The following is a 12810-nucleotide window of genomic DNA, read 5'->3' as shown; positions in this document are numbered from 1 at the left end:
TACTATTACATGAATTATTAATTAAATAATCTAATTATTATTATATAAGTCATCTGAGTAATAATATCAAATCTTTCCCAAAAAAATGTACATCAACATTTTTTTTTCTTTTTTTACTGTTGGCCAAACAAAATGAGCAATTACGAGGCATCACTTTAGGCTAAGTCATAATAATGATGGCAGATAACATTATTAATGTATAATTCTGTTGTTTACCAAATGGAAGAGAAGGAAGAAGACAAAAAGTAACTTTCCTACTGTTTTAAATTTCACTTCTGGGGCGTTCGCTTTATCAAAGTAATGTATAAACAAACAGAACTCTGTCACGTAATTGATGTTTTCAGATTTAGCCTGACGTGAACATGGTTTTCACACTCCTTTTTCATAGCTGCCGTTTTGACATGAAATAGTAGGGTAAACATAGGTGTTACCAATGATACTTTAAAAAGGTTCAGCTCAGGAAACATTGAATCTTAATTAGTGCCATTGGTAATACCAGTGTTAACCCTACTATTTTGTGTCAAATGGCTGCTGTAAAAAATGTCTATTGATTTCGATACTGATACAAGATAAGCGTTTTTCTTTGACATCTTAATGCAGAGCTGCTGCTGCTGCTGCCTGTTGACTGAGCAGACTGGTCATAAAAAGTTAAGAATGATTTGAAAAGCAATCTGTCTCTACCTCAGCAGTCCTAGATGGCTTGATTGTTTCTAGTTCCAGCATCACTCAGTGGACTAGCAGAAAAGCTTTTTGCCTTTCTAAACTCCTAGGCAAGTCATTAGAGATAGGTGCCACAAGTCAAACGCTGTGTGCCTTTAACATGAGATTTAGCTTCAAGCACAGTATTGACATACAGTCATTGTCTAAATCAACTTAAAGGGATAAGTGACCCCCTGGCAAAGAGGCACAACAAAGAGGTGTGATCATCTTCATCTTCACTTCAAGTGTAGACTGATCCATTAGCTCCTGTCAGGGCCATAAACCATTAAAAAGTCAATTCTAACAAAGGGAGTACTGAGAGGAAAAGGCAGCAGGAGGAAAATCAACAAGCAGCAGAAAGGGTGGCCGAGCCAGGTAGAGAAAAGCAGATGGGAGGAATGCCAGAGGAAAGGCAGGTGGATAAACACGGTGAAGGCAGACAGAGATAAAGAGACATAGAGAATAAGATAAATAGAGGACCTCTCCGAGCAGCTCCACATGCAGGTCTTTGAGAGCCACTGTGCCGTCCATTAGCTCCTCCTTCTCCAACAGCAGCATAAACAGACGTCCTTCCATATCCCCCAGCAGGTAGCGGGAACCATTCGGGTCAACCCGGTTGTGACAGACTATGGTGCTTTGCTGCAAATGAGAGTGGGACACGAACAAATCATTAAAACAGCGCTCACAGAGAAAAATAAGCCTAACTAGTACAAATAAAGTCTTCACCCTCACCATGCATTATCTATATATCTATATCTATATATATATATATATATATATATATATTAATATATGAGCATGTCAAAGTACAGCCAGAGAGACCTGTCTTCACTGTGTTTGTTTTGTTCCGTCTCATTATGAAAACATACTCAGACGAGTTTCCCCAGCGTACAGCTTAAATCTGACTCACTGAGCTAGAGACTCTTCAAATTTTTGCCTGACATGAAAAGTACAGACTAAACAAGTCTGCCTGCTGTCCTGTCAGGAACCTGCGTACACTGCAGCAGGAGGAATACAAAGGTTCATGCTTGAAGAGATTTGGCATCTATAGTTATTTGCTCCATGCTTGAGACTACAATTAGGAAGTTGACTACAAATATAATGAGACACATTGGTATTTATAGGAAAGACTTTTGTACAATACTTACATACAACACATTACATAAGCAGACATATTGATAAGGGTCCTTAAATTTTATAATTAAAATATGGCCAAAATATGTATGGACCAGGGCATTTTATAGTTGAATAATAACTTAACAAATTATGCAACAGTAACAGTTACACTGATTCTAAATGATCTGAAACATATCTTTGGTATTTCTGTACTGACTTATAAGCAGATATATACCCAGACACCAATACATCTGCGATTAAGCTGGCTGATACCATCAACCTGGCTGGGATGAACGTGACTTCAGACTTTTGCATAGATGCATGTTGTCATATTTTACAGTATTATATAAGGGATGTTCCACAAATAAAGCTGCAGAACCACTTAAACAGAGTGAAGTTAGTGAGCTTAGAAAAGGACTGAATAACACATAACATGTCTTATTTTACTTTCCACTTGAACAAAACTCCCTTTGGATATTGTCAGAGTCACTCACAGCTTTCAGTCCTGGTTAGACTTTGGCTGCCTCACACAACATGAGCCTAACTACACTGGGCAATACCAAAACATGGTTGCAAAACATCTTAGGAGGTTTTAACTGGAGTAGCGGGAGAGCCCGTCTGCTGTCTTCATTACAACTACAAGATGAGCTGGCAAGAATAGTAGCCATGATTGGAATTAGCATTAAAACCATGTAGTGTGACTGAGCTTGCGCTACTTTTCTTTCAACAGAAGGTATTGTTATTGTCGTTGTCTACTGTACAAGCTGAGTCAATTTCTCACTTGAACGATCCTTTACACAACTTATCTCCACAATCCTCCTGCCAGCAGCATTGCTTACCTCTTCTGGAAAGTCGTGGAACCACAATTTTCAAACAAACTTCTAGCAGCCCTCTTGACTGAATGGCAGCTGGGTAGCTTGTTGGATTCTACAAGCAAAACCAGTTAGCTGGCTCACCATAGACCAGTCTACAAAACGTATTATGTAAGCTCAGACACACTCAGCAGACCTCCATACAGGCAGAACCTTTGGCGTTTCACATTAGTTTTTCACTTCTGTGCTCAAGAGTGACAATATATTAATTAGCTGCCAAAAGTTTTGTTATACATCAAAGGATACGCGTCTGTGTTTTTTTGACAGTGCTGGAATTAGCGTATTTTAGTCGAATACTAATGTCGCATTTGATGTGAAAAAAAGTTGAACATAAAAACTTTAGCTTCATTTAGAGTGGGGTTTCATTAGTCACACATAGTGACAACAGATGCTTGGCTACATCTTCCATAAAACATCTGCTAAGCAATGTTGGGCAATGCAACTGTGGAAACAGAGTTGTAACAGAGACGTGACAGCTTGTGAGTTGGGTAAGTGTGCCGGCTGTTTAAGGCTTTTAAAAGACAAACCATATCATCAGGACACAGATATGAGCTGCAGTCCATAATGAGACAACGATGACACAACAGCAGACTTGGAGCATTTGAAGCTATAATTGTGTTGCATTTATTATTTGTTTATTTATTTATTATTTTTGACAGGGTCAAGGTAAGGACGACTTTGTGGTATGCCAAACAACACTTAACAAAATGTAATGGAACATGTATGGATGCTGAGTTAAGGAATGCCTAATTTCCTACTGAGTTGAATATGGAAAATTCATATTTCATGTTCATTATTATATCTGCCAAGGACGTTACGTTAGTTTGTTTGTCTGTCAGTTGATCCAAATCATAGTGTCACAGGAAAATGAACAGAATCTGTAATTAAAGTAAATGGTGTGCCATAACTAAATATACAACAAAAGAGCCACCTCAAAAATTACTATACAAGCAAAATACCTTGTTGATCTACCTTGTAGATTCTAATGTGGTGCTCACACAGTACCGTTTTTGTTTCATCTAAATACTGCACAGCAACTACTTAAAACTATACACAAACTGTGGTCCAAAACACAAGGTTATGTTGCAGCCCTTAAAGTCCAAGAAAACAAAGATGTTAATTGAGAACTTTCATTTGCACGAGTGCTGGACGATAAAATTAAAAAGGGACAACAAGCGCTGAACAGTGATATTTCTACTACCAACAAAACAATCAACACATATTTAGTTACAATTTCTGGTAGCACTGAAACTGAAGGGTAATCAAATTACATACAACAACTGAAATGTAAGAAACTCAATTATTGTGGCACAACAAAGTATCTCATTCTTGCATTGTTATCTACAGCAGGTGGATTGAACATTTACCCGTAGGCTGCTGAATGGGAACTCGTAGTTCTAAATTTCAAACTGGTGTAACACATAGATAATTTGGTATTGCCTTCCAAAATGTCCACATTAAAAAAAAGGCCAATGTTGAATGAATTTTGAAAAAGGACAAAATCACCCCGATATCAGACTGATAAGTTAGTTATAAACAGAGCCAATAAGTCAAGCAAAAACATATATTTTTTAAATCATGAATACGCAGCTCTGAATTAGAAGTTACTACATCTGAACAATCTGAAAAACGTATGAGGCCATGGTACCAAAACGCAGCAAGGCAGTGAGAGAACATTATCTAATTATAGAACCAGGATGCTGTTGAGAAGCTCCTCTGGGCCTTGAGCTTTGTTAAATATGCGCAGAGCAGTACAGACTGCAACTTAATCTTGATAAGATAACACTAAAAGCAATGGTGTGTGTGGAGCTGAAGTCATCATCACAGCTGTTATTAACTTGCCTTTAAAGGCAACATCAATTAATCACAAATAAACCCCAACATGTTCACCTCAGGGTCTAAAATATGATGTTCATATAATACAGATTCTAACGACAGCTTTAATACCACCATTTTTATTTTACTTCATTATATCAAAGAGCAAAGCAGAGCTATGCATCAGGGACTTAATTTCCCAAAAAATGCCTGTTTAACTAGACAACATTTTCTGAAACCTCTCCTTTCCTCTGAATATGAGCTTTATATTAAAATTATAACAGTCTGGTCCTATTTGTTTTAAATCCCAATTATGGAAGGAAACCATAATTACTCAAATAATATTATTACACCGTGAAAATAACATCCTTCTTGGGGTGTTACTAGACACTCTAAATTAATTCTACACTTTATTATCCTGCAACTGACTGCTGAATGATAAAATAACTAAAGTTGAACAACTAAATATTTTACTTTTCCATTAGATGAATGACAAAAACAGAGCACTACAAATAAGTATGATTTGATGTCTTTACCTTGATGGTAGGTGGTGCAATGGCCAAGTATTTGTCTCCATTGTGGTAGGTGATGGACTCTTGTCCTATGATTATAGCTCCACCAAATGGCTCTGGCACTAAAATACAAGCACAAAGTCACGAGAGTCAGCAATTTGTACAATTTCAGACGGAAACAATTTGAATGTTTTAAGCAGGTATAAATTAAAGTAGGGCTGCAGCTGATGACATTTTCATTATCAATTTATCAATTAGCTCTGTTTTCAATTATTCATCATACATACATTATAGATGTTTTGCTGACATGCTGCTGACTTGTCAGAACCTTTTTAACCACAAGAAGGATGTAGCCTGAGCTCATGTCCATAGATCCATCGTATCACTACCAATTAATACATTAATAAATACCATCTAATGTCAAAAAATATCAACCATCCATTTTAAACAGCTTGTTTTTGTTTGACTAATGGGTAGGACTGATTATCATCAGATCTTTATTCTGAATCTTTAAAAAAAATTGTAAACATCTGATCTGAAGATGTGAACTGAACTATACTACCAAAATCCAGGTAAAAAGGCTACAACTATAATTAGCAGTTCTTCCTTTTCTGTTGATTTACTAATTGAGTAAATGACTGATCATATCACAAATGCATACAGTATACGCTCTGATTACCTGGGATGACCATAGATGCCTCAGCCTCCACGTTCTCCTGTTTCCAGGGGCCCTTGTTGAACTCCTTCTCCCTCAGAGAAACCTCGTAGGTCTTAACATGGCGTCCCTGAGGGTCCTACGATATACAAGTATACAGGTGGCATGACACACAGTCCTACCAGTGGTTAACATGGATGTACAATGGTGGATTTACTTTAAAAATCAGCTTCGCAAATGTTTCATAAGGAAGGAAATGCACATTTGTTAGAACTCGAGGATACACACATTGTATTTTGGTGTATAACACTGAATGTAAACATGACTTTTGATTGTTTACAGGAAAAGTCCACAGGGCCCCTTTTAAACTTTACCGTCAAACTGCTGTTACACAAAACTACAATAAAATGTTTTACTATGACTGTGGGCTCGAGATAAAACTAGATAAATTCACACAATAAATGCTTTGTACCTCTATGAATTTACCAACATAGTCTTTTCTATTCCCTTACACAAACACTCCCACATCCAAACACCACTCCTCCTACAGTACCTGGTAGATGAAGCAGACGGTTGGGGCCTGGCAGCCGTACAGGAAGTGAACATCAATAACCTGCAGTTCCTCCAGTCTGATGTTGAAAGCCTTGAGCTCACGGTTGTCCCGGTCCAATGGGATCACCTTGAACAAACCGTCATACAGCCGCAGGCCGATCATACGGCACTCTGGATCTACAATTCCGATAATACCTGTCTCTGATGGACGCCCAATACGATCCTGCAAAAGATTATTTGGTTTGGAAGGTTTAAGGTTTTAATGTATTCTGTACCTAAGAATTGCACAACTTGGCTGATATAGCAAAACAACAACACTGAAATGTTTCGAAAAACATTCTTTCCCAATTTAAATCACAGCATATTCTATTAACAAGTGCAAAATGGGACTGTGCACAGCACTTGGCTAAATGTAGACAGTATAACTTAAGTCTCATTAATGAGGACAGATATCAAGAGTGGTGCATTGAACTAAAGTTAATGAGAGAAAGTCAAAATACATACTGTTCTTCAAATGAACAAACAATAAGACCGAAACACCTTAAATTCATGATTTTTTTTCATGACATTACCATACAGTGAATTTCAAGAATGATATTTGTGCTGCTGTCTCACCCACCTGGACATTGCCATGGGCACGGGTGATGATGTCAATGCTCTCTCCGTTCTGTTTGTATTCTAGGATGCAGGCGTTGTACTTGGATGTGAGAATGAACAGAAGGTCTTTGCTCTCACCCTGGCACGAATGGAAAAAAGACACCAAAACCATCAAAGACCAAACATGCAAAGGCCAGATTTCCAATTTAATCAAACTGGCTCACCACTATAGGCCATCAGCCATCTGATTTACCGCCACCAGCCTAATTAGTAGGGATAGACCTTACCAGTTCATGAATTCACTTTACAGTCACCAGCAAATATTCCACTGGGGTTATGTATTTTTGGCTATAATAATAACTAATGTTTGGGATGTGTCTGTTTTTTTCCTCTTTAACTTTCAGTGATAAAAGGTAATTAGGGCATGTCTATGAGGTACAACATTTGTGTGACATCACCTCCTTTTTCTGATAATAAAAAAAAAGCATTTATGGATTAATAAACACAAAGATGACTAAGGAACAAAATAGACCAGAAATATATTTTTGCACTTTCTGCCCCGTGCCTTGAGAAGAAATGGATATGCATTCTATCTAAAATAACAAGGTTTATTATCGAGTTAGCCAAGTAACTTACACCACGGTGCAATCACAAATACATTGATCTTCAGTGACAATTAGTAGTTGACCAGTTGTTCCACAGCACACCAACTAGTTCATTTTAAGAAACTGTTACACACTGCTACCAATCTCACACCCTCAAAACACATACCTTTGGCCTGAAGAGCTCCATGACAGCAATCTTTCCATACATGCCCACTTCCTTGACGGGCCGCAGCCCCTCTGCTGTGACCACATAGATCTCCAATCTTGTGTTTTTTGCTATGAGCAGATTCAGGTCCTCCGCAGAGGTGAAGTGACCTGTAGATGCACCAACATTTATAACGTTATTATTACACTGTTGTTTAGGTGATAGTAGCTGAGGAAAATACGACAAACAAATGAAAAGTGGATGAATATCAGTGATGGGACTGGAGAGATATCCCAACAACATCGAAAAATCCCAGTTTTCTTGATAGTGTGGCGATATTAAACATTTCAAATTTAAATCTATATCACTATAATATTTTGTGAATTACGATGAAGGCCGGTAGAGAAGCATTTTCATACAGAGATATAGATGGAGAATGCAACCTATTTATAATCACATCATTAGTATCGAAGGGAATTCTGTTAAAAAGTTCAAGGAAGGTGAAGTTAAAACATCTAATGTGTAGCTACATGTCAAATTCTAAGCGTAATGTTACATAGAAGTAAAATGCATTATTATTATTGGTGGGCAACATACCGGATGAACCGGTATACCGGTTTTAATTTACCGCTGCACAGCTGAAAACAACTCTTCAATAGGCAGCAGCAATATTGTTTTAGGCACAAAGAGCGCTACAGTCGGAGCAAGCTGTGTAGTGTATTGAGAGGGGAGCCCTGTTAACTGCGTACCCTTCTTATTGATGGTTATAACCTACAACTAACTCTCTTTAACAGGGCAAAACACCATTATGCAAAAAAAAGTGTAACAATTTGTTTTTTTACTTAGTAAGCCCTTAACACTAACACTTAAACAACTATTTCAAAGCATATTAGCGATGTTAAAATTGTTGGTATATCTTTTTAAGTTCTGTTTTTACAACTTTTCAGTTTGCACAATACAAATTGTTTACATTCTGATTCCTCCATATATTGTATCATTTTGTGGGGCCAAGAAAACCCTATAATAACCAAAGCCCTCAGTATATATGATGTTGTTCATACTTCATGTGTTGTATTTATATATTATATGTGCTCCTGACAGTAGTATAAGCCACTATAAACCTACAGTGTTAGGCCCAGTCATGATATTAACTGCCTGATTTTATTTTTTTTAAATATATGATATTCGTTTTAGGTCATACCGACCAGAACTGTTGTTATAATCATTATTATTATCATTATTATAACTTTTATTTAAACAGGAAGGACCAATCTCTCTTTTAAAGGACACCCTGATTGCAGTATGAAACAGTCATACAAGAAAGTTAACAAATCATACAACAAACAGGCCAAGGACATGATCGTAAGGAACCATATCAACTCAAGGACAACACATGATGCCTTCACACAGCACTTTATAGGCCTGTCATAAGGGATTGGACTTTATTAAAAGGGATTAACTTGTCTTATTTTACAAGCTCCTGCAGAATGATAAACTCGTGTGGAGCATAGCCCGTTTATGTTCATCTCGGTATCAACATGGTGATTATCGAGGACCAAATAGTGTTGGGACCTCGTGCAATGTGAAACAGGGTAATATTGACTCAACAATGCCACCAAAGTCTTGGTTTCGGTATCTTTTTACGCATCCTGTATTTTTGTGGGCCCACACACGTTAGGACGAACCACGACACCAGATTTCTGATCAGGTTTCCAAGAGAGGAACTATTTACAGAAAATAAATAAATATAAAAACACTCTGGCTGCATGTTTCACACAGTTTGCCAAAGCTGTGTGGCGATAGGATCATGTTTGATAGCAAGACGAAAATGCATTTGATCTGCGGAGGGGTTGCGGAGGGGTTGGGGACGACAACAGCTAACGATCCAAAAAGAAGATCCGACGAAAGGTTGACCCGATCGTATGTGCGTTTGAACATAAAAAACGCGTGTGGCTTTTTGACTCGCACACAGAGAAGTGTGCCTTGACAAACAAGTAAACATTTGAGATAGCAAAAACAAGAGCTAGTGGCTACTACAGGCCCGTGTGGGGCTCTGTAGTTGCAGCGCGGGAGCTCAGCTAGCATGCAGGTGGCGAACGGCTCGTCGCTGCACAAAAACAAACGACAAACAGCGGATATTTACCTGTGATGCAGGCGTTGACTGCCGTTGGTTTCTGGGCCGTTACCACGTAGTTGTACGACATTTTTGACGACAACAAAAGACAAACACCTGAGTAGTGTTTTAATCTCCCAAAAGTGACAAAATCATTGATAATAAAAGTCCCGGAAGTAGTTAGCTGAGCCGTTTAGACATGGAGCGGAGCAAGGTGACGGCTGCTGACTCCGGGTTGGAGCGCCCCCTAGTGTCGAGGAGGGCTACATTACATTTACTCAAGTAACTACATTACATTTACTCAAGTAACTACATTACATTTACTCAAGTAACTAAATTATATTTACTCAGATAACGTTACCTAACGTTAAATACAATTTAGAGGAGTTGATAATTTCTGCAGCTTTTTACTTTTGTACTTTTGTTACTTTTGCTGTTGAAATTGCACTTTTTAATCCATTTTTTTTGACAGCTTATAGTTACAAATATTCAAAATACAATCAACAATTAAGTATATAAAGTAATTTATTTATTTTATATACTTCTGATTACTTATTATTATTATTATTTAACCATTCTCTATTTATCTGTACTTATTTCTGCTACCGTTACACCTGCAATTCCCCCCGTGGATCAATAAAGGCTTATCTTATCATTCCTGTATCTATATAAATAAAGATAACAGTAGTAAGTGAGACAGTGTGCTATTATTTTTATTTTATTTTTTATTCAAGCATGTCAAAAGTACAAAACAAAACCTTGGTCCAGTGAGAGGAGCTCGGTTAGACAGACACAATCACAACCTCACAATTTGAACAAACAAACAAATTTGCAATAACAGTGGCTTAAAAAAAAATGTGTAGTAGGACAACATCATTCATAGTAAGAAGCTGACTGAGAAAATAAGTTACATAAACAGTAAACTGTTGCAGAGCTCAATATCTCATTTATACAGCCCTGGATACAGCAGCATGATAAATGGTACTGTGTAGTGAATAAAGAGGAAAGTGAGTAGGACAGACTTCTATTTCTTACTTTTATCCAACATTAAAAGCTAAAACTACATAAATGTATTCCTCCTGCAGTGAAAAGTATTTGTAAAAGTTTCCTTTAACAACTTTCACCATTGATTAAGTGGAAAAAGACAGAAAGCAGGTGTCAGATCATGCAGTGGCAATGCAAGTTTAGCAGCAATAAAAGCAGAAATAACATAGAATATGATTTAATTTATTGTTATTTTGTTTTACTCCTGTGATGCTGATGTTCATTCATTATTTAATTCATCATTCATGTTTTTATACTGGCCTGAAAAGCATTTAGGAAATAACTGAATTATAGATATTACTGGTATATTTCAGATTGTACGTGAACTCACCACAGTGAGTATCACCGTTGCCGTGGGAACGAGACGGCGTAACTAACAGAAGACAGCAACCACGGTTGAAAACGGCAGCTAACGTTAACGTTACCGTTTGTCTGCACAATGGAGACACCTGACAGCACTGCGGGAACAGATTTAACTATAACAGTAACTGTCGTCCGTGGAAATAACCTGGTAAGCTCATTCAGCGTTAGTTAGTGTAACAAAAGTGATTCACTTTACACATGATAACTATTGTTAACTAACGTTAAGCTAAGTTAACGTCTAAACTGATGGAAGTGTTCTTAAAGGTCACTTAACTTAATATGAATGTGCGCTCTACCTTTTAGTTAGATAAAGTTAAATAAGAAAATAAACCAATATAGACCGAGCTGTTATAAAAACAACAGTTTTAAGCAACAGTATTATTTATGAATTATGACTGAATATTGCTTACAAGGTGTTAACTGATATAAACTGGTGCATAACGTTACATGTAGGTTTGTTTATGGTTGCGTTATGTTTCTTTATGTTTGTATTTATGTGAGACTGTTTATATTTATTTCAATAGCATTGATGGATATCTGGCAGGATAACGAGTAGGCTGAATGTATTTTTGGTTTGTTGTTGATGTTCCTCAGTAATCCCATGAGAGATGGATCATGTTACTAAATGATAAGACACAAAAAATAGAATTATTAACGTTAATTGATTCAATTGTCCTCCTTTCACAAAGACTTAGTTAGAGCTAAGACAGTTACAGAATTCATTTGCTGATGTTTCACTCAGTTGTTGTTGTCCTTTCCCTTGTTTGTATCTGTATTATTACATTCACCAGCGGGGAACGAGGAAAAATTTAAACGTAAAAGTGATGCATTTAATATGTTACTTTGTAATAACAAGTTGTCCAACGCACCAGTCTCAAAATTGCAGTACAATATTAGTGTAAATTGTCATCTAACAATCACCTCTGATCCTTTCTGTATCTTTGCCAAATGAGAAAACTCAACATAAGCTGATGTGTGTTTGCCCAGTTCTCCTCTCTATATATAACTTCAAACCTGTATTTTCAGATTATATACCATTGTCATTTTTCAGAGGCATCAAACCAAACAACCGATCAAAAAGCCATCCCACAGGTCCCATGAGGGCTTGGCAGCATACCAATGAGCCTAATGAGATTTGCTTTTATACATTACTAACATTGCCAGACAAGCTGAGAAGGCGTGTGGATGACAGCTTCCACCTAATGTTACATATTCTGTTTCTTCTCTTTTCAGCAAGGAAAAAAGGCAGACAGCTTACAGAGTTTTCTGGAGATTCAGTTGGATGGAACAGTGCTGGGAGAGTCAGACAAGAAGCTGTCTGAACCTGTGGAGCAGCATATTGACTATGACTTTACCTGCAGTTTCCACTACCCCAATGATGCTCAGGCTCTCAGTAACATCGCCCATAAACCGATCATACGTAAGCTGAGTGGTTCTGTTGTTCTGTCTCCTGATGTCTGACCTAACGGTCAGTTCAGCTAGTTGACTTCCTGCAAATTGGACATCAGCGTCTCTCTGATTGCCACACATACTTTAGCTGGTTATGTCTTCATGATCACCATACACCAACAGGAAATGCCACACCTCCTCATACAATTGAAGAATACCAACATCGTTTTAGGATGTTTGTGGACAGCAGGGGCAAAATTCATTATGGATGGCAGAGGGAGCATGGGATGAAAAGATTTAGGCTTTAACGTGATGTTAATATATTTATATAAT

The 12810-nt window shown here is 37.4% G+C and overlaps 2 protein-coding genes across 8 annotated transcripts in view; one reads left to right on the top strand and one right to left on the bottom strand.

Annotated features, from left to right (window-relative positions):
* Positions 1–9886, bottom strand: part of ddb1 (damage-specific DNA binding protein 1) — a 42781-nt gene extending 32895 nt beyond the window's left edge. The window contains exons 1-7 of the mRNA XM_051378658.1: positions 9712–9886; positions 7590–7738; positions 6841–6957; positions 6223–6444; positions 5694–5808; positions 5039–5136; positions 1180–1338 (exon numbers count right to left, since the gene is read on the bottom strand). Coding sequence (XP_051234618.1) covers positions 1180–1338; positions 5039–5136; positions 5694–5808; positions 6223–6444; positions 6841–6957; positions 7590–7738; positions 9712–9772 — 921 coding nt within the window. The 5' untranslated portion in view covers positions 9773–9886. The remainder of the gene's footprint in view (positions 1–1179; positions 1339–5038; positions 5137–5693; positions 5809–6222; positions 6445–6840; positions 6958–7589; positions 7739–9711) is intronic.
* A 1196-nt stretch (positions 9887–11082) lies between these two features.
* The window catches only part of cfap70 (cilia and flagella associated protein 70), a 21467-nt gene continuing 19739 nt past the window's right edge, over positions 11083–12810 (top strand). For 4 of the 7 annotated variants that reach the window (XM_051378665.1, XM_051378664.1, XM_051378663.1 and 1 more), the window contains exons 1-2: positions 11084–11236; positions 12322–12508. In XM_051378665.1, the coding sequence (XP_051234625.1) occupies positions 11165–11236; positions 12322–12508 (259 nt within the window). In that variant the 5' untranslated portion in view covers positions 11084–11164. Of the gene's footprint in view, positions 11237–12321; positions 12509–12810 lie in introns of all 7 variants that reach the window. The other 3 variants (XM_051378660.1, XM_051378661.1, XM_051378659.1) reach the window with 1 other exon arrangement.

The sequence above is a fragment of the Dicentrarchus labrax genome, unplaced genomic scaffold (assembly GCF_905237075.1).
Source record: "Dicentrarchus labrax unplaced genomic scaffold, dlabrax2021, whole genome shotgun sequence".
Lineage (NCBI taxonomy): Eukaryota > Metazoa > Chordata > Actinopteri > Moronidae > Dicentrarchus > Dicentrarchus labrax.
This window is presented reverse-complemented; position numbering and strand designations above follow the sequence as displayed.